At 43.6% G+C, this 21,024-nt stretch overlaps 1 protein-coding gene across 1 annotated transcript; it reads left to right on the top strand.

The window, feature by feature from the left end:
* Positions 1–1,303: 1,303 nt before the first annotated feature.
* LOC143394885 (signal-regulatory protein beta-1-like) lies at positions 1,304–20,723 on the top strand. Its single transcript, XM_077109085.1, has 3 exons — positions 1,304–1,380; positions 17,364–17,716; positions 20,611–20,723. The coding sequence occupies exons 1-3, from the start codon at positions 1,304–1,306 to the stop codon at positions 20,721–20,723; spliced, it is 543 nt and encodes a 180-aa protein (XP_076965200.1).
* The last annotated feature ends 301 nt before the right edge of the window (positions 20,724–21,024 follow it).

Below are 21,024 nucleotides of genomic sequence, written 5' to 3' on the forward strand. Positions count from 1 at the left end.
GCGAATGCCAAGAGTACAAATAATAATAAGTGTTGGCGAGGATAAAGTGCAACTCACTCAGTGTTGCAGGCCACCACTCAGGAAAGCAGCATGGAGAGTCCTCAAATAACTAGGAAGGGAACCACCGCGTGACCCCGCCATCCCACTCCTTGGTGTTTTTCAAAAAGATCTAAAACCAGCACAGTGCAGGAGTGCAGCCACCTAAATGTTTATAGCAGCACAGTTCACAACAGCTAAAACAAGGAATCAACCCGGCTCCTGTCAACAGATGAGAGGTTTAAGGAACTCTGGTTTTTACACACAGGGGGATTCTCCTCAGTGAAATTAGGGCATTTGCTGGTAAAGTGGACGGAAATGGAGAACATCATGCTAAGTGAGACAGGTTGGACCCAGAAAATCAGAGTTGGGAAGTTTCTCTCATCTGTGAAGCTAGAGTTAAATAAGGGAAAGAAGGAGAAAAAGAAGGATAGAGTAAAGACCCAGGAAAGGTCAGGGTTATACAAGGAGATCAAGAGTCAGAGGGGAGGGACAGAGAAAGGGAGGAAATGTGGAATGAGTCATTAAGAAATCTTGTTAGGTGCAAGTATAAATTTCCCACAGGGAACTTCATCTGTATGTATAAATGTAAAAACAATCAAAAATAAATGAAGAGATGAGCAAAAAAAGTCTAGCGGAAATCAAGAAGGAGGAGGCAGGTGGTGTGAGGACGGGAGGGAAAGGGGGACCCAGAACCAATACCAAACTCCACGCCTGTATGGTTGTTTCAGGATGAAGCAACTATTACGGGTAACTATAATCCTTTAAAGAGAAAAATCCATGGCCCTTGCAAGAAATAACCAGTCCCTCCTTAACACTGAGCAGGCCCCAGGCCCCTCCTCCTCCCTCTGCTGAGTAGCGCTTAGTGAGGCTGCTGCAGAGTGAGGCCACCAGCCAGCCACACCAGGGTCTCAGGGTCAGGGGTCGGGGCTCACCTTTCTTGTCCTGGGACTCTCAAAGACCATCACTAAGGCCCAACTAACCACGAAGGGTCATATGGAGCCAGCGCAGGCCCCAGGGGAAGGAGTCTTGTCTTGTTCCTCGAGGCCTGTCCAGTTCCTTCTAAAAATGCAGCATGAGAGACCCTTAACCTTTGCTGTCTATGATCCTGGTTTCTACTTCTCAATCTTGGAGGAAATGCTTGTCACTCTGTCACAGTCACTTCCTCTTGCAACAAGGGAGGCAGGTGTCAGTTCTCTCCATAGAACAGAGTCGGGGATCTCCCCAGCACAGACCCTGGGACAGGGCAGCTCCTCAGGGCTCCACCATGTCTGCACCTGCCTCCTGGCCCCAGCATCCCTGTCCTGTCCTGCTGCTGACCCTCCTGCTGGGACTCACAGGTGAGTGAGCACTGTCTGGGGAGAATCTTCTGTCCTTGTCCCTGGGCCAGCTCTGTCCTTGGACTCCCAGGGACTCAGGACAAACACAGGCTCTGCCACCAACGGCAAGGACAGGGCAATATCTGGAGCCCAGACCAAGGGTCCTGAGCAGTGTCTCTGGGAGGCCTCCCCTGCAGCTGGGGCCAGAGGCGTCACATCAGCTGATGCTTCACACAGCAGGGACAAGAATGACCTGCATATTACAATCCTTCAGCTCACAGAACACCTCTCCAGAGGATCAATGTTTAAGTCCTCATAACTCCTGAGACCCCAAGAGGCAAGGTGACCTTATCAAGGCCATGCAGGGAGTGATATCTCTCCCCCCCCCTCTCTCTCATTGTCTGGCCTTGAGGTACAGGTCTTCAAGCATCTTGCCTTCTCCCCCATTGATTTGGTGCCTCCCCACAGGCCCAATAGCCTTGGGGCCAATCAATGCTGGACTGAAACCTCTAAAACTGTGAGCTCATCCTGCTTTTCTCTTCATAAGTGGATTTGTCTCAGGTATTACTTACAGTAATGAAAAGTTGACTGACACAGGCTGTGACGATGTCCTTACCCTTATCTACATCATAGGGGGCCAGTGGAAGGCTCTGGGCCTCAGGAAAACTGCTGAGTGATAATTTTCAATTCCTTGAACACTCACCATGGGCCAGATTCTCTTGAAATGCTGTACAACTCTCATGTCATGTGACCATGACACCCACAGCAGACACTCTGGTCACCCACCTTACAGCTAAGAAGCAGAAGCACCAGGAGCTCCGGGGTCACTCAATGGCAGTGCGAGGGCTGGGGTTTGGGTACAGATGCTCTTATCTGGAGCTCGTGGTTCAGCCACCATCTTCTCAATCATTGTGGACCTGACTCTGTATTTAGACAGACATCTGTTTTAATGATCTACAGCATAAGACCATGGGAGGTAAGATTTTTTGCTTCCAAAGGCCTGGTACATCTCAATTCATCCGAGTGGTCTAGCACCCAAAGAGGATTTTGATCTTGTTTCTTCTCTCTCTCTCTCTCTCTCTCTCTCTCTCTCTCTCTCTCTCTCTCTCTGAGTGCTTGGTTTTACTTTGTAAGTGAAATCAGTAAATCTGGCATATGCTGCCTGATTGACACAGTTTCTACAACTTCTGTAAATGGGCCTAGAGAATGGTGGGTTAGGGAAAGATGGTTTGTAGTTTTCTTCTCCTGGGCTCTTCTGCTCCCTGCCTATATTTGGCAAATAGCTTTTGTTCTGCCAAGTATTCTATATGGAAAATCAACCTGTGGCCACTTCTACAAAATTTATGCATTTCAAATAGACGTCTGAAACGCAGCGGGTGTCGCATTGAGCAATTCATAAAATAAGCACACATTGATTGAACACCTACTGTGTGCCAGGAACTGTTGAAGAAACTTGCAGTGTGTTGGGCATAAAAGAGGCAAAGGAGTTGCCCTGTGTAGCTAAGATCATTCTAGGGACAATGGTGGTGATCAATACATAACAAATAGGTAAGTCATATGACATATTGAACAGTGATCAGTGTGAAGTGAAAACAGTCAGCTGGAAAAGGGAACTAACTGGAGACTCTGTGGGAGAGAGCTACTGCAAATGGGGTGGTCTGGGCAGGGATCCCTGAGGAGGGGAATGTGCACAGGGCATGAGAGCAGATGTCCCTGCTGTGACTCCCATTGGGTCCTCCAGGTTAATTCTTAGGGCTTCAGTTAGCCAAGGGGCTGGTGGGAAGTGACCCCCTCTGATACCCAGACTTCATGTAAGGGACTCAGCATGGGGAAGCCACGCCATCCTGCAGATGAAACACACCAGAGGTCCAGTTCTTGCCCTGTCCTCTCCTGATCAGGCTTTGGTAGCTGGGGGGAGCAGTTGAAGTGATCAGTATTTACAGAGCATCTAAGTCCTAGAGAGGCAAGGGGTCACCTTGCTCTTATGATATGTAGACAAGACCATGAGGGGAAGATGTTTGCCTCCAAATCCACCCATGGCTTTGTGGTCATTGTGAGTGATCTAGAGACTCCAAAGGAATTTAGGTTTGCTTGGTTGAATGAAATAACAGCAGTGATGTTGGTCTTTTTAAAAAAAAAAAAATTATTTGTTCTCTTTAGATACACATGACAGTAGAGTGTGTTTTGACATATTTTACATACATGGAGTATAACTTCCCATTCTTGTGTTTGTACACAATGTGGAGTTACACTGGTGGTGCATTCATATGTAAACCCAGGAAAGTTACAACTAATTCATTCTACTGTCGTTCCTATTCCCATCTCCCACGTCATTCCCTTCATTCCCCTTCGTCTAATCCAACGAACTATTCATCCCTCCTCACCCTCCTCACCCTCCCTTGTTGTTAGCCTCCACACATCAGAGAGAATATTTGGCCTTTGGTTTTTTTTCAGATTAGATTATTTCACTTAGCATGATATTTCCATCCGTTTACTAGAAAATGCCATGATTTCATTTTTCTTTATGACTGAGTAACAATCCATTGTGTGTATATACTATATTTTCTTTATCCATTCATCAGTTAAAGGGCACCTAGGATGGTTCCATAGCTTAGCTGTTGTGAATTGAGATGTTTTAAACATAGATGTGGCCATGTCACTGTAGTGTGCTTATTTAAAGCCGTTTGGGTACAAACAGAGGAGTGGGATATCTGAGTCAAATGGTGGTTCCATTCCAAGTTTTCTGAGGAATCTCCATACTGTTTTCCACAATGGTTGCACCAATTTACAATTCCACCAGCAATGTATGAGTGTACCTTTTTTCCCCACATCCTTGCCAACATTTTATTGCTACATGTATTCTTTATAATTATCATTCAACTGGAGGGAGATGTAATATTAATTTGCATTTCTCTAATAGCTATAGATGTTGAACATTTTTTCATATATTTATTGATCAATATACTGATCAATCATATTCCTTGTTCTATGATGTGACTGTTCAGTTCCTTTTCCATTTATAGATTGGGTAATTTGTGATTCTGATTTTAGTTTTGTTTGCTTGTTTTCGGTGTTAAGTTTTTTAAGTTCTTTGTATATCCTGGAGATTGATGCTGTTTCTGAGGTGCAAGTGGCAAAGATTTTGTCCCATTCTGTAGGATCTCTGTTCACATTCTTGATTATCTCCCTTGCTGTGAAGAAGCTTTTTAGTTTGATATCATTCCATTTATTGATTCTTGATTTTATTTCTTGCACTTTAGGAGTATTGTTGAGGAATTTGGTTCCTAAGCTAACATGAAGAAGAGTTGGGCCTACTTTTTCTTCTAGTAGGTGCAAGGTCTCTGGTGTAATGCCTAGGCCCTTGATTCACTTGAGTTGAGTTTTGTGCAGAGTTAGAGATAGTGGTTTAATATCAAATTGCTACATGCAGTTTTCCAGTTTTGCCAGTACCATTTGCAAGAGGCTATCTTTTCTCCAGTGTAGGTTTATGGTGCCTTGTCTAGTATGAGAGCAGTGTGTATGTGGGTGCGTCTGTTTGTCTTCCAATCTGTACCATTGGTGTTCCTGTCTGTTTTGGTGCTGAAACCATGCTGTTTTTGTTACTACAGCTCTGTAGTGTAATTTAAAGTCTGGTATTGTGATGCCTCCTGCTTCACTTTTCTTGTTAAGGATTGATTTTGCTATTCTGGGATTCTTATTGTTCCAAATCAATTTCATGACTTCTTTTCCTATTTCTATGAAGAGCATCATTGGAATTATAATAGTAATTGCATTAAATCTGTATAATGTTTTTGGTAGTATGGCCATTTTGAAAATATTAATTCTGCCTATCCAAGAACATGGGAGATCTTTCCATCTCCTGAGGTTTTCTTCAATTTCTTTCTTTAGTATTCTGTACTTTTCATTCTAATAGTCTTTCACCTCTTTTGTTAGATTGATTCCCAAATATTTTTGAGGCTACTATGAATGAGATAGTTTTTTCTATTTTCTCTTTCAGTTAATTCATCACTGATATATTGGAACACAATTGATTTATGAGTCTTAATTTTATATCCTTCTACTTTTCTGAATTCAGTTTTGAGTTCTAGAAGTTTTCTGGTGAAGTTTTGGGGTCTTCTAAATGTAAAATCATTTCATCAACAAATAGGATAGTTTGAGTTCTTCCTTTCCTCTTTGTATCTCTTTAATTTCTTTCTTCTGTCCAATTGCTCTGTCTAGAGTTTCAAGGACAATGGTAAATAAAAGTTGTGAGAGGGCATCCCTGTCTGGTTCCAGTTTATACAGGGAGTATCTCCATTTTTCTCCATTTAGAATGATGTTGGCCTTGGACTCAGCATAGATAGCTTTTACAATGTTGAGGTATGTTCCTACTATCCCTAGTTTTTCTAGTGTTTTGAATATGAATCAATGCTATATTTTGTCAAATGCATGTTCTGTATCTATTAATATAATCATGTAATTCTTGTCTTTAGGTCTACTGACATGATGAATTACATTTATTGATTTCCATAGGTTGTACCAACCTTGCCTAGTATGAACCCCACTGGATCATGGTGCACTATCTTTTTTATATGCTTTTTTGCTACCCACAACCAGCACAGGCAGCTGAACTAAAGTCACTTGTGTGAATTTGGGGTGATGCAAAATACCCCACAGACACAGAATACCTTTTATAAGCTTCAGGACAATTTTCCCATCTCCCGGCCTCAGGGTCCCCAAAAGGGGGACAACAGAATGTCACGAAAGGCTGATAAGAGAAAGTGAGCATGTTCAGAAGTGGGCTTTTATAGGGGGGGGCACTATTTCTTAGAACATTCTATCTGAAAAAGGCAAAAGGGGTAGGATTACAAAAGAACAGGTGAGTGTAAGGCAACCCCAGCAGGTGACGCCTACTCCTGGAACCACACCTTGTTATCCAAGCTGGGGTAACACCCAAGTTACTGTGATGCAATAATTGTTCAGAACCCGGGTGCATCAAGACTTAAAAGTGTGTTCATCCAGGGCGGCTTCCCACATTTTTATGTGATTTGTCAGTATTTTATTTATTAAGAATTTTTGCATCTGTTTTCATCAGGGATATTGATCTGAAGTGTGCTTTCCTTGATGTGTCTTTGTCTATATTAGCTTCATAGAATGAGTTTGGAAGAGTTCCCTTCTTTTCTATTTCATGGAATAATTTGAGGAGGATTGATGTTAGTTCTTCTTTGAAGAACTGTTCGAAACAGGCTGACAATCCTTCCTGTGCTTCTTTGTTGTTGTTGTTGATCAACTTTTTAAAATTAATTTATTTATGCTAATTAGCTATATGTGACAGCAGAATGCATTTTGATTCATTGTACACAATTACAGCACAACTTTTCATTTCTCTGGTTGTACACGATGTAGAGTCACACCATATGTGCAGTCATCCATGTACCTAGGGTAATGATGCCCGTCCATTCCACCATCTTTCCTGCCCCATGCCCCCTCCCCACTTTTGTGCTATCACAGTTCCTACATTTTTCCCATGCCCCACCCCTCCAATTATCAGAGAGAACATTTGGCCTTGGGTTTTTTGGGATTGGCTTACTTCGTTTAGCATGATATTCTCCAACTCCATCCATTTACCTGCAAATGCCATAATTTTATTCTCTTTTAATGCTGAGTAATATTCCATTGTGTGTGTATATATATATATATATATATATATATATATATATATATATATATATATATCACAATTTCTTTATCCATTCATCTATTAAAGGGCATATAAATTGGTTCCACAGTTTAGCTATTGTGAATTGAGCTGCTATAAACATTGATGTGGCTGCATTTCTATAGTATGCTGATTTTCAGTCCTTTGGGTATAGACTGAGGAGTGGGAGAGCTGGATCAAATGGTGGTTTCATTGCAAGTTTTCTAAGGAATTTTCATACTGCTTTTCATATTGGTTGGACCAATTTGCAATCCCTTCAGCAATGCAGAAGTGTGCCTTCTTCCCTACATCCTTGCCAACACTTATGGTTGCTTGTATTCTTGATAACTGCCATTTTGACTGGAGGGAGATAAAATCTTAGAGTAGTTTTTATATATATTTCTCTAATTGCTAGAGGTGTTGAACATTTTTTCATATATTTGTTGATTAATTGCATATCTTTTTCTGAGAAGTGTCTGTTTAGCTCCTTAGCCCATTTATTGATTGGGTTGTTTTTTTATTTGGTGTCAAGTTTTTGAGTTCTTCATATATCCTGGAGATTACTGCTTTATCTGATGTGCATGTGGCAAAAAATTTGGTGCCAAAATAAGCCTCTCTATTCATCTCATTGATTGTTTCTTTTGCTGAGAAGAAAATTTTTAGATTGAATTCAATCCATTTATTGATTCTTGATTTTATTTCTTGTGCTTTAAGAGTCTTGTTAAGGAAGTTGGGGCCTAATCCAAAGTAATGAAGATTTTGGCCTACTTTTTCCTCTATTAGGCGCAGGGTCTCTGGTCTAATTCCTAGGTTCTTGATCCACTTTGAGTTGGTTTTTGATCATGATGAGAAATAGGAGTTTAGTTTCATTTTGCTGCATATGGATTTTTGGTTTTCCCAATACCGTTTATTTAAGAGGCTATCTTTTCTCCAATGTATGTTTTTGGTGCCTTTGTATAGCATAAGATAACTGTATTTACGTGGATTTGTCTCTGTGTCTTCAATTCCCATGTTTTTTGTTTGTTTGTTTGATTGTTTGTGAGGCTATTGTGAATGGGATAGTTTCCTAATTTCTCTTTCAGAGGGTTTATCACTAATGTATAGAAATGCATTTGATTTATGGGTATTGATTTTATATCCTGCTACTTTGCTGAATTCATTTATTAATTCTAGAAGTTTTCTGGTAGAGTTTTTGGATTCTCTAAGTATAGAATCATGTCATCGGCAAATAATGATAGTTTGAGTTCTTCTTTTCTATTCATATCCTTTTAATTTCTTTCATCTGTCTAATTGCTCTGGCCAGAGTTTCAAGGACTATGTTGAATAGAAGTGGTGGAAAGAGGGCATCTCTGTCTTGTTCAGTTTTTATAGAAAATACTTACAATTTTTTTCCATTTAGAATGATGTTGGCCTTGGGCTTAGCATAGAAAGCTTTCACAATGTTGAAGTATGTTCCTACTATGCCTAGTTTTTCTAGTGCTTTGAACATGAAGGGATGCTGTGTTTTGTCAAATGCTTTATCTACATCAATTGATATAATCACATGATTCTTATCTTTAAGTCTATTGATGTGATAAATTATATTGATTAATTTCCATATGTTGAACCAAGCTGCATCCCTGGAATGAACCCCACTTGATTATGGTGCATCATTTTTTAAATATGTTTCTGTATGTAATTAACCAGAATTTCATTTAGAATTTTTGCATCCATGTTCATCAGGGATATTGGTCTGAAATTTTCTTTTCTTAATGTATCCCTGCCTGGTTTTGATATCATGATGATACAAGCTTCCTAGAATGAATTTGGAAGGGTTTTCTCCTTTTCTATTTCATAGAATAATTTGAGAAGCACTGGTATTAATTCTTTGTAGGTCTTATACAACTTAGATGTGAATCTGCCTGATCCTGAGCCTTTCTTGGTTGATAGGCTTTTGATGGCATCTTCTGTTTCCTTGCTTGAAATTCATCTGTTTAAATTGTGTGTGTCCTTTTAACTTAGTTTGGGTTAATCATATGCCTCTAGAAATATGTCAGTGTCTTTGAGGTTTTCTATTTTACTGAAGTATAAATTTTCAAAATTTAGTTTCTAATTGCCCTCTGTATTTCAGTGGTGTCTGTCATTATATTTCCTTTTTCATCACAAATTTCAGTAATTTGAGTTTTCTCTATTTTTGTGTTCATTAAGGTGGCTAAGGGTTTGTCAATTTGTTTTTTCAAAGAATCAGCTTTTTGTTTTGTCAATCTTTTGAATTGTTTCTTTTGTTTCAATTTCATTGGTTTCCACCCTTATTTTAATTATGTTCTGTCTTCTACTACTTTTGGTTTGGTTTGTTCTTTTTTTCCTAGGACTTTTAGATGTAATGTCAGGTCATTTATTTTTTGACTTTTTATTCTTTAATGAGTGAGCTCAAGGCAATGAACTTTCCTCTTAGCACTGACTTCACAGTGTCCCAGAGATTTTGATAAGTTGTATCAGAGTTCTCATATATCTGTAAGAATTTTTTTTATCTTCTCCCTGATGTCTTCTGTTGTCCATGCATCATCCAACAGCATATTGTTTAGACTCCAGTTGTGGGAGTTGCTTCTATTTTCTATTTTGTCATTGATTTATAATTTTATTCCAAAATTATCAGATAGAATGTAGGGTAATATTTCTATTTTTTTTTTTTTTTGTATTTGCTAAGACTTGCTTTGTGGCATAATATATGGTCTGTTTTGGAGAAGGATCCATGTGCTGCTGAGAAGAAAATGTCTTCACTTTTCAATGGATGGAATAGTCTATATAAGTCTGTTAAGTCTAAATTACTAATTGTTTTATTGAGTTCTATAGTTTCTTTGCTTAGTTTTTGTTTGAAAGATCTGTCCAGTGGTGAGAGAGCTGTGTTAAAGTCACTCAGTGTGATTGTGTTGTGGTCTGTTTGATTCTTGTAGTTGAGACGGGTTTGTTTTACACATATAGATGCCCCATTGTTTGGGGCATAGATACTTATGATTGTTATGTCTTGTTGATGTATGAATACCTTAATGTCCTTCTTTGTCCCTTTTCACTAGCTTTTGTTTGAAGTCCACTTTATCTGATATGAGGATGGAAACCCCTGCTTTTTTACACAGTCCATGTGAGTGGTACATTTTTTTCCCACCCTTTCACCTTTAGTCTGTGGATGTCTTTTCCTGTGAGAAGAATCTCTTAAAGGCAGCCTACTGTTGGGTCTTTTTTTTTAAGTCCAATCTGCCAGTCTATGTCTTTTATTAATGAGTTTAGGCCATTAATATTCAGGGTTATTATTGAAATATGATTTGTATTCCCAGGCATTTTGGTTTATTTTTGGTTTTTAACCCAACTTGGTTTCTCCTTTGATTGGCCTTTCCTTTAATGTAGTTCCTCCCTTTGCTGATTTTCATTTTGTTTTTCATTTCCTCCTCCTGGAATATTTTGCTGAGAATGCTCTGTAGTGAAGGCTTTTTTTACTGTAAATTCTTTTAACTTTTGTTTATCATGAAAGGTGTTTTATTTTGTCATCAAATATGAAACTTAATTTTGCTGGATATAAGGTTCTTGATTGGCATCCATTTTCTTTCAGAGCTTGGTACAGGTTGTTTCAGGATCTCCTGGCTTTGAGGGTCTAGGTTGAAAAATCCACTGAGATCTGAATTGGGCTTCCCCCATATGGATCTGATTCCTCTCTCTTGCAGCCTTTAAGATTCTATCCTTGGGCTGGGATTGTGGCTCAGCAGTAGAGCGCTTGCCTAGCATGGGTACGACCTGGATTTGATTCTCAGCACCACATAAAAATAAAGGCATTGTGTTGTGTCCATCTACAAAAAAAAAAAAAAAAAAGATTCTCTCTCTCTCTCTCTCTCTCAAAAAAAAAGATTCTATCTTATTCTTTGTGGTAAGTATTTTCATTATAATGTGTCTTGGTGTAGATCTGTTGTAATTTTGTACATTTGATGTCCTGTAAACCTCTTGTATTTGATTTTCCAATTCACTCTCCATGTTTGGGAAATTTTCTGATATTATTTCATTGAAGAGATTGTGCATTCCTTTAGTTTGAATCTCTGTTCCTTCCTCTACCCCAATAAATCTTAGATTTGGTCTTTTGATACTAGCCCATAATTCTTGGATGTTCTGTTCATGGTTTCTTACCATATTCATGTGTGGTCAACTTTATTTTCAAGACTACATATTTTGTCTTCATTATCTGACATTCTATCTGCCACGTGGCCTAGTCTGTTGGTGATGCTTTGTATTGAGTTTTTTATTTGGTTTATTGTTTCCTTCATTTCAAGGATTTATGATTGTATTTTTTTCCAGAATCTCTATCTCTTTCTTGAACTAATCTTTTGCTACTTGTATTGGCTCCCTTATCTCTTTGTTGGTGTGATCAGTGGTTGCCTGTATTTGCTCTCTTATGTCATTCTTTAATTCTCAGATCATTTTAATTATGTACATTCTGAACTCCTTCTCTGACATTTCACCAACTGCCTTGTCAATGGATTCTATTATTGTAGTTGGTTTACTTGGGGCACCTTCTTCCCTTGTTTTTTCATGTCATCTATGTGTCTTTGTTTCTTGCAGATTGGATCTGAGGTATTACAGTTTCTACCCTATAATCTTCTAGTGACCCAGAATATTACCTGGACTTTACCTTGGTGTTGGGCTTCCAGTCCAGCCAGTGTCCTAAGATGGATGCAACCACTTTCACAGGTGGGGCTGAAAGTGTGGGCCTTACAGAGGTTTGGGGCTGCCTGTTTCGAGACTAAGCTGCCTCCTGACCCTTTCTGTTGTCCCAAGGTGGGGGCTACTACATGGGGAGGTATGGTAATGGCTGCAGTGTCCCGAGACAGAGGCAGGCTAGGCCTGGGCTCCCAGGTGGATCAGTTGGGGTGGTCCTGGGTCTGACCTAGACATGGGCTCCCACATGGGGTCTGCCAGGCAGACCTGGACTGGACCTGGACTCTGACCTGGGCTTGGGCTCCAAAGTGGGCTGCTAGTGGTGTGGGAGGTCCTGGGCCTAACCTGGGCCTGGGTCTTTTGTCAGCTTTTGATGGCATCTTCAATTTCATTGCTTAAAATCATTTGTTTGAATTTTCTCTGCCTTCCTGATTCAATTTGGTTAGGTCATATGTTTCTCAAAATTTGGCAATGTCCTCAAGATTTTCTATTTTATCAGAGTATTTATTTTCAAAATTGTTTCTGATTATCTTCTGCATTTCAGTAGTGTCTGTGGTGATATTTTATTTTTCATCACTAATTTTAATAATTTGAGTTTTCTCTCTATTTCTCTTTGTTAGTTTGGCTAAGGGTTTATCACTCCTATTTCTTTTTTCAAAGAATTAACCTTTTGTGTCTTCAATTATTAAAATTATTTTTGTTTCAATTTTATTGATGTCAGCTCTCATTTTAATTATTTCCTATCTTGTTCTGTGTTTTTGTGTTGATTTCTTCTTCTTTTTCTAGGGCTTTGAGGGTGATTTCGGTTATTTATTTGGTGAATTTCTCTTCTTTTCATGAATGAGCTCAATGAAATGAATTTTCCTCTTAGAACTGCCTTCATAGTGTCCCAGAGATTTTGATAAATTGTATCATTCTTTCCATTTACCTCTCAGTATTTTTATGTTCATTCCTGATTTCTTCTGCTACCCATTGGTCATTCTATAGCATATGATTTAGCCTCCAGGTGTTAGAGTAACTTCCATTCTTTGTTTTATCATTGATTACTAATTTCATTCCTTATTATTTCATCAATTATGGACTACCAGAGTGAGGGATATATAGTGGTTTAATCCCTCAAGCAGTAAAAATTCAGACAATAACTCACTTCTTAGGATGGCACCACTAGAGCAGGCTGGGCTCTAGGGCTGGTGGGGAGATGATGTGAGATCCGTTTCCTATGCCCAGCTACTGTGGAGCCTCCAGGCTGCTCCCTTAACTAGGCTGCAAGCCTGTGTTGGCTGTGAGCCTTTTCAGCAGCTATGTTGCTGACATAGGTTGAACCGTCCCTCAACATTGGTCTGCAAAGGTCATCCAACCTCCTCTGCTGGAAAGATGCCAGGGGGCTTTGTTCCTCTTTCTTTTTTACTGTTTTTGTGTTTCTTTCTTTGTTTGTTTGTTTGTTTGGAGTCAGAGGACATATGAATTTCACAAAATAATGCATTTCTTTGTGACATATTCATGCATGCATATAACATAATGATTAAATTCACTCCCTAATGCCCCAGTACCTCTCTGCACCCTCCTTCCCCACCCCCCAGATTCCATTTCCTCCCCTCTACTTTCATGATACTCTGGTTTTCCCCCCTCTATCTTCCACAAGTAGAAGACACTGCTTGTCTCTCTGAGTCTCTCCGATTTTGCTTGAAATGATGATCTCCAGATACATTTTTTCCTGAAAATGATGTAATTTCATTCTTCTTTATGGTTTAACAAAAATTCCATTGTGTAAATGTAGCACATTTTCTTTATCCATTTATCTGTTGAGGGACACTTGGGTGATTCCATGACTTGGTTATTGTGAGTTGTGCTGTGATAAACATGGGTATCTTAGTCATCTTATTTTCTGCTGTGAACTAAAAACCTGACCTACAATTAGAGGAGGAATAGATTAATTTGAAAGCTCACTTTTCCAGAGGTCTCAGCATATAGAGGTTCCATTCCTCTGGGCTGGAGTTGAGGCACAACATCATACCAGATGTATGTGGCAGAATAAGCAGGTCAGGACATGGCCACCAGGAAGAAGAAGGAGATAAAACTGCATTTCAGAACAAATAAAGACCCCAAAGTCATCCAACCTGCTCCAGGCACACCACACCTGACTGCAGTCACCCTCAGTTAATTCCGTTTAGGGGATTAAGACACTATGAGGTTAAGGCTCTCACAACCCAATCATTTCACCTTCTCACGTTCTTGCGTTGTCTCACAGGAGCTTGTGAGGGACACCTCATGTCTAAACCATAACAATAGGTAAGCATGTACCTCTACAGTTCTCTACAGTGTACTGACTTCAATTCTTTAACATAAATACCAAGGAGTGGTCGAGTTGATCATGCAGTAGTTCTGTTTCTAGTTTCTTGAGGAAGCTCCACACTGATTTCCATAGTGCTTTGGTAATTAACATTTTCACTAACACTGAGTAAGGGTTCCTTTTTTCCCCTCCTCACCACCATCTGTAGTTTATATTCTTGATGATTGCCATCTGACAGGAGTGTGTTGGAATTCCAATGTGGTGGTCATAGAGGCAGGTGTGGACTGGCGAAAGGAAAGAAGTCCCTGGGCTTGTCCCTGAGGACTGTATTTTATCCCTGGACTGTCATGTGCACTTGATCTTCCCACCACTATTCTCTCTCTCTCTCTCTCTCTCTCTCTCTCTCTCTCTCTCTCTCTCTCTTTCCTTGCACTCGCTGTCATGGACTGAGCCGTTATCCACCACATGCCCTCCCCTCATGGACATCATGCCTTGGTGCCAACTGACAGTGGACTGGCTCAGAAACTGTGAGCCCAAAATACCCTTTCCTCCTCTAACTTGTTGTTGTCAGGTGTTGACCACAGCAAACAAAGTTGACTAATGCAGAGGGACAGGGGAGCAATCCAGAGGAGCAATCGTGGTCTCAACTGTGTCTTTTAAATTCTTTATTTGTTACCATTTAATTTTAAGAGAGAGACTCTTAGCCTGTCAATGGCAGCAGCACTTCAAAGTCCAAGCACATTTCCCAGGTAAGATTTATAACCTCAAATTACATTTTTGGGCATCTGAAGGATAGAGGGCTCAAATTGCTCCTTCCTCTGTTCCCCCTGTACCAGGAGCCACCCATCACCTTGGACGGCAGCCACGGATGGGGTGGGAGGTGGAGATCAACATCAGCAAGAACACATTAGAGAAGGGGCTGCCAGCAGAGCAGCATGAACATTTAGGGGGAGTCATTTGGGGGACCATGCGAAGTCAAGAGGGAAGAAAAGGAATTATCTCTCACTGATGCCACTCACCACATGCTGGACACTGTGGACAGGCTCATCCAGCTGTTCTGTGGCCCTCTGCCCCCTTGACTCTCACACTAGCACTCAGAAAAGGACACTCAGCTCCTCATGGAACTACACAGGCACCAGCAGTGAGCTGTACACCCGAGGGCACAAGTCAGCCAGCAGGCCAGAGAGCTGTGCAACATGGTGGAGCCACTGGGGACAGCCAGGTAGTGAGGCATGAGCAGTCAGAGGCCATGCCCCAGGGACTTTGCACCTGACTTTAGAACCTCCCTTCCTCATCTTTACTGTGTTGTCAATGGGAGGGTTGATCCCACTGATGAGCCACCTAAAACCCAAGTCAACAGAGCCATGGGAACTGCAGCTGGAGAGGCACAAGAAATTAAGGATTTATCAGGAACATAGTTTCTAGAGACAGAACCCCTGGGCAAGAACCTTGTTGGGGGTCCCTGCAGAGCACACAAGCCAACATTGTGAGGGATCTCACAGGTGTGTGTGGATGCCACTAGATCACAGTCCAGGGAGAGCAGCAAGGGAACTTGGGACAGAGAACAGCTTACTGCATTGATGAACCTGTTGGCTGAATGGAGTGTTCATATCTGCTTGTAGGGATATTGAGGCATCAGGAAATTTAAATCATTTGTGATACAACAGATCTTTAGTTTGTGGTACAATTTGGCCTTATTATCTAACATCCTTTCATTGCAACTTAATGGACTCCCTTAGAATTTCTTGAAGAACATTTCTAGACGTAGCGACCTGCTCAGTTTCTGTTTATGTGGGAATATCTTCATTTCTCATTCATGTTGAAGGACAGCTTTGCCAGGTAGAGAATTCTTAGTACCTTTTTTTCCAACACTGTAGATACATCATCTTGCTGCCTCTGGTTCCCATCATTAAGAACTTGATACAAACCTTTGGAGGAACCCTGTATGTGGTGGACAGGCCTCTCTTTCTGCTTCAATATTCTCTCTTTTACTTTAGCTTTGGCAGATGGGTTTCCAGTGTGCCCCAGTGTGGGTCTTTGGGATGATGGTACCTGGAGTTTGTTCTTGAATCAGAACATTCATGTACTTGATCACATTCAAGATTGTGGAGGACATTTCTTTTTCAAATAAACTGCTGCCTTTCTCTTTTCTTTCTCCTCTGGGGTTCTCATAAGTGTGTCAGTGTACTCCGTAGTATCCTGAATGGACTTTAGGGTCTTTTTAAGATCCCCTTTTTTCTTTTCTGCAATATCAATGGGTCCTGCTCCACATTTCATGATTTTTAACTGCCTGTTCAAATCCACGGTAGAATCTCCAATGAACTTCTCAGTTAGTTGAGTTTTACAACTCTCAAATGTCTCTTTCGTTTATTTTTATACTGTCTCTCTCTTTATTGATGTTCTCAATTTGCTGATCACATTCCACGTTTCCTTTTCTACTTTTCCATATTTTCCTAGAGCATGTTGGAGACAGCTGCTTCACAGTGCTGGTCTCTAATCAAGTGGGCCCACCAAGTCCTGAGGAGAAGGAGGCAGGAGGGGTGAGCTGGGGAAGGATATGGGATGGGGGCGGCAAGAGGGTGGAGGAACAGGAGGATGGGAAACAGGGAAGCAGCTCAGGCAGCCCCTGGATGTGAAGAATAGGGAACAAAGCCTTGTAATGAAACATAGCTCTCATGAGGACCCCTGGGTGGATGCCCAGTGACGGGAAATTTGGATTTCTCGTGTTTACAACCATAACATGATAGATCTATTGTTTTAGGCACTAGGTGTGCAGTCATTTGTCACAACAGCATTAGACATAATTTGATTTTACTGTGGGGAAATATGCGAGGAGTTCAGCAATGTTTCATTTCTTACTTGAGCTGCAAGTTCATGGCTGTATGCACTAAGGTCACTCCAAGGTGATGAAGGAAACCCCATCGTGAGCTGGAATCTCTGTGGAACAGGGAGCTGAGCCAGAGACTCTCACAGTGAAATGCATTTCCCACTAACTGTGCCCACACTCCCCCAAAACTCAGGAGTCTTGGGGGCTACATGATCCCACCCAGTGTCATGGTCCATGAAGTGCCAGTGACCTTGTGGTCAGAAAGGGAAGAGCAACAAACAGTTGTGACACGTGAGAGCTCAGGGGAGGGCTCAGGCCCCAAGTCCCCTCCCCCCACCGTGCTCAGGGCTCTGGGCCTCAGGGGCAGGTGTCCCACAGTGTGGAGGTGCAGGCCAGGGAGGCTCAGTGGGAGGACACGCCCTGTGCTGAGCTCAAGGCCACTCTGGGGCACTCAGTCAGTGACAGGCTTTGCTGATACCACGTGGTAAACCAAGGGGATCCCCAGGATGAGCAGTGACCACCCTGTGTCTCCCCCAGGAGCGGCTGCACAGGGCTGCAGGTGATCCAGCCTGAGAAGTCAGTGTCTGTCGCTGCTGGAGAGTCGGCCACTCTGCACTGCACTGTCACCTCCCTGCTCCCCGTGGGGTCCATCTTGTGGTTTAAGGGGACAGGGCCAGGCCGGGAGGAAATCTACAACTTCAAAGAAGGCCACTTCCCCCGAGTCACAAATCTCTCAGATGTCACAAGGAGGGACAACAGGGACTTCTCCATCCGCATCAGTAATGTCACCCCAGCAGACGCCGGCACCTACTACTGTGTGAAGTTCCAGAAATCGACCCCTGTTGATAAGGAGTACAAGTCTGGACCAGGCACCGAGTTGTCTGTGCGAGGTGAGTGCAGCTGCCTCCTCCTCCCTGGGGTGGGACAGGAGGTCAGGGGTCACGCCCTCCACCATGGGGGCCACAGCTGAGAAGCAGGAGCAGCACTGGGTGCTCATGGCATGACCTGCTGTCACCCTTCTGCAGGTCAGGGAGGCAGAGGCCTGTGGAGGCTGTGCTATTTGGTCCAGGCTCCATGGCTGGTAAATGGGGGGCATCTGCACCCCTCACCTGTCTGCTCCACAGCCCTGACCTTTTCCAGTCTGGCCTGCCCTGTGGCTCCCCAGCTGAGGGCTCTGAGGGTTTGAGGGACTTGCCAATCACAGAGCCAGATTGTGTCTGCTGCCTTTAGAAAGCACTGCCCTGTGGGAGTGAGCCTTCTCTATACCACCAGCACCCAGGACCCACTGTGTGCCAATCTGCACTCTGGATGCTCTGGAAAGAGCTGGGAGCAGAGCAGGTAAAGTTCTCTCCCACAGGCTACTGCTCCTGTCCCTCCCTGAGGACCAGGCCTCCAGAGAAGGGAGGGGGCAGGGCATGCTTTCCTTCCTTCCCCTCCTGGAACAGCACCTGAGAGGATTCTGTCAGGCTCGGGTTCCCTGTAGACCTGGGGCCCTGGTGGAGGAGCTGCCAAGAGGTTGGGCCTTTGCCCTGGGTCTGCCTGTAAATCCCTGTGTCTCAGGGACCAGCCCTCACAGGCCCTGCAGGGCAGGAGCAGAGCTGGGCCACTCACCAGGCAGTGTTCTCCATGTTGGGTGACACAGGGGTTCCAGGTTCAGGAAGCACAGATGCTCACTTTCTGTTTTCTGAGAGGCCGTTCATGCTCTCCCTAAGCCATGAGGCTGAGGTGGTCAGCACACATGGACCTTCACACCTGTGCCCACCCTTGTTGACCTGGGGAGCTGGAGGCCCAGCAGGCCCTCTCTCACAGAGCACATTGATGCCAGGAGGGGACAGAGCCCAGACCTGACTCCAGCCCAGGCTCCTGCTGCCCTGGGAATAGACACTGTCCCCACAGAGGAGCCAGGGCACAGGAGGGACTCAATACAGACCCTGACCTGACCCACTGGGCAGGGGCAGCATCTCTGCTCCTCATCTATCTTCCAAGGTTCAGGTGCCGCTGACATTCACACCCTGATGCCCACAGGGACTGGAGAACCTCTCCTGAGTGTCAGCCATGGTCTCCTTCCACAGGGAGATGCCCCAGCAGGACACACAGAGCTGCTCCATTATTTGAACAAGGGCAAAGCCTTCTTCCTGTGGAGATGTTACAGTTGTTCTTACTGTTGTGGTGGGTGGGGTCGGGGGCTCCCCACTGGCTGTGCGTGGGAATCATGGGGAAAACTGAAGACAAAATCCCCCAGACCCAGGCTTCACCTAGAAATTTTATTCTAAAATCTCTGACGTGGGTCTGGGCATCTGAAGATTTTACTTACTCCAGAAGAGACTAACACACAGTCAGGGCTGAAAACCCCTGAGCTAGATGTCCTGAAGACACAGAAGGAAAGTTGGGGTTTTCCTCTGGCAATGAAGGAGAGCACGGGAGGGTTCCTCAGTGTGGGTGTTCAGAACAGCACGTGCTGGGCTCAGCTCTCTGGGGCCCTGTGGCAGGGTCTCCCGACAGAGCCCGCTCAGATCCAGCGTCAGCCCAAGACCCCCATCTGCAGAAAAAATTATTGAGCAATCCTCCTGTGTGGAGGAGTCTGCTCTTTTCACCTCTCCCCCATCCTGGGTGGGTTTGGCCAGCCATGTCCCTCCTGAGCCTTGTCTCATAATGGGCTCTCACTAGGACCCGCTCATGGGACAGGTGGGGATTCAAGAGCTGAGAGGCTCCAAGGGCTCAGGACAGTGTTAGGATGCTGAGCAGCTCTTGATAAGTGGCCTTTGATCCAAATCCCTAATCCCTGTAGGGACTTCCAGCTGCTGAGGTCTGGGTGACTCCACTTCGTCAGTGACACCCTCCATATTGTGCCCTCTGAGTGTTGGGTGCATGTCAGGCAGGGAGGTCAATCTTTGCTGATACAAATATTCATGGCATTTGCTGCCTGGTGACAGCTGTAGAAGGTGCTGGGTGGTAACGAGCAATCTGGAGGCACCAAGGGACCCCTCTAAGTACCTGTCCACAGGTAATTGTCCTGCTCATTCTCTCCCCTGAGTATCCTGAGGACCTGCTCAGGGACCTGGGCCATCAGTCAGAACTCAGCCCTGTGGCTTCCTCTGCTCTCAGTGACCTGTGACTCCAATGCAAAGTGACCCAGATTCAGAAAAGCATCCCTTCATCCTCTCCCTCTCAATTCAGTCCCTGGCCCAGGTGAGACCCATGGCATACTTGTGGAAAGAAGAACAATCAGGGTGAATTCATAACCCCCTGTGGATGAACCCTGCACAGAATAAAATCTGCCAATAGGAGGACCTGTGTTTGCCAGATTTGTTTAGTTTTGTTTTTAGCACTGGGGATTGAACCCATGGGCACTTCACCTCTGAGCTACATTCCCAGCTCTTGTTATTTTTTAATTTTGAGGCAGGATGTGGCTAAGTTTCCCAACCTAGCCTTGCAATTGCAGTCTTCCTGCTTCGGCCTCCCCAGTTGCTGAGATTTCAGACTGAGCCAATGCACCCCACTCTTTGCTGATTTTCCAGAGGCAGCCCTATGTGATCAAAGCCAACTGTGCTCTGTGTGGCTTGGGAAGAGACGTGCTGTGCAGCACATGTCATATGTGTGTATGAAACTCGAACAGCCTTGTTCATGGTGGTGTCCTGGTGCTATTTGTCCCTGCATTTGCTTCTTTAAACAGTTCCCTGGGTGGCAAAGATGCCAGGTCAGCGTGCAGAAACAGATATTTAAAAGAATGAGAAAGGGACTCCCGGGAGCCCTTCTAATGGGTCCTCCTGTCCTTTGATTTTAGGAAAAGTGAATGATAATCTTGCTTCCTACCTCATAGCCCTGTTACTTGGACTCAAGACCCTAATAGCATTGAGTGTCTCTGCCTTCTACGTCCACAGGAAGCAGAAGTCCTGACTGTAAGTCCCCAGGAGGGAGGGTGAACCACAGGCTGCTGCAGAGCGGGCAGGGCCAGGGGGAGTGCAGCCCACCTGTGCACAGCTGCAGAGTCAGTGGGTCTAGAGAACCAGGCACACACCCCTAGCACCCTCAGGCTATTGGGCAACTTCTGTGGAGTCCCAGCTCCCAGGAAATGTGTGGGGTTTGCAGGAAATGAGATCAAGGATTGTCAGTGGGTGTGCACTGATTCCTAGGGGCCCCAGAGATGATGGGATAATGGGGCGCAATGAAGAGCATCAGATTGGGTGTATCGCTTGGA

This window comes from Callospermophilus lateralis, chromosome 3, assembly GCF_048772815.1.
Source record: "Callospermophilus lateralis isolate mCalLat2 chromosome 3, mCalLat2.hap1, whole genome shotgun sequence".
NCBI lineage: Eukaryota > Metazoa > Chordata > Mammalia > Rodentia > Sciuridae > Callospermophilus > Callospermophilus lateralis.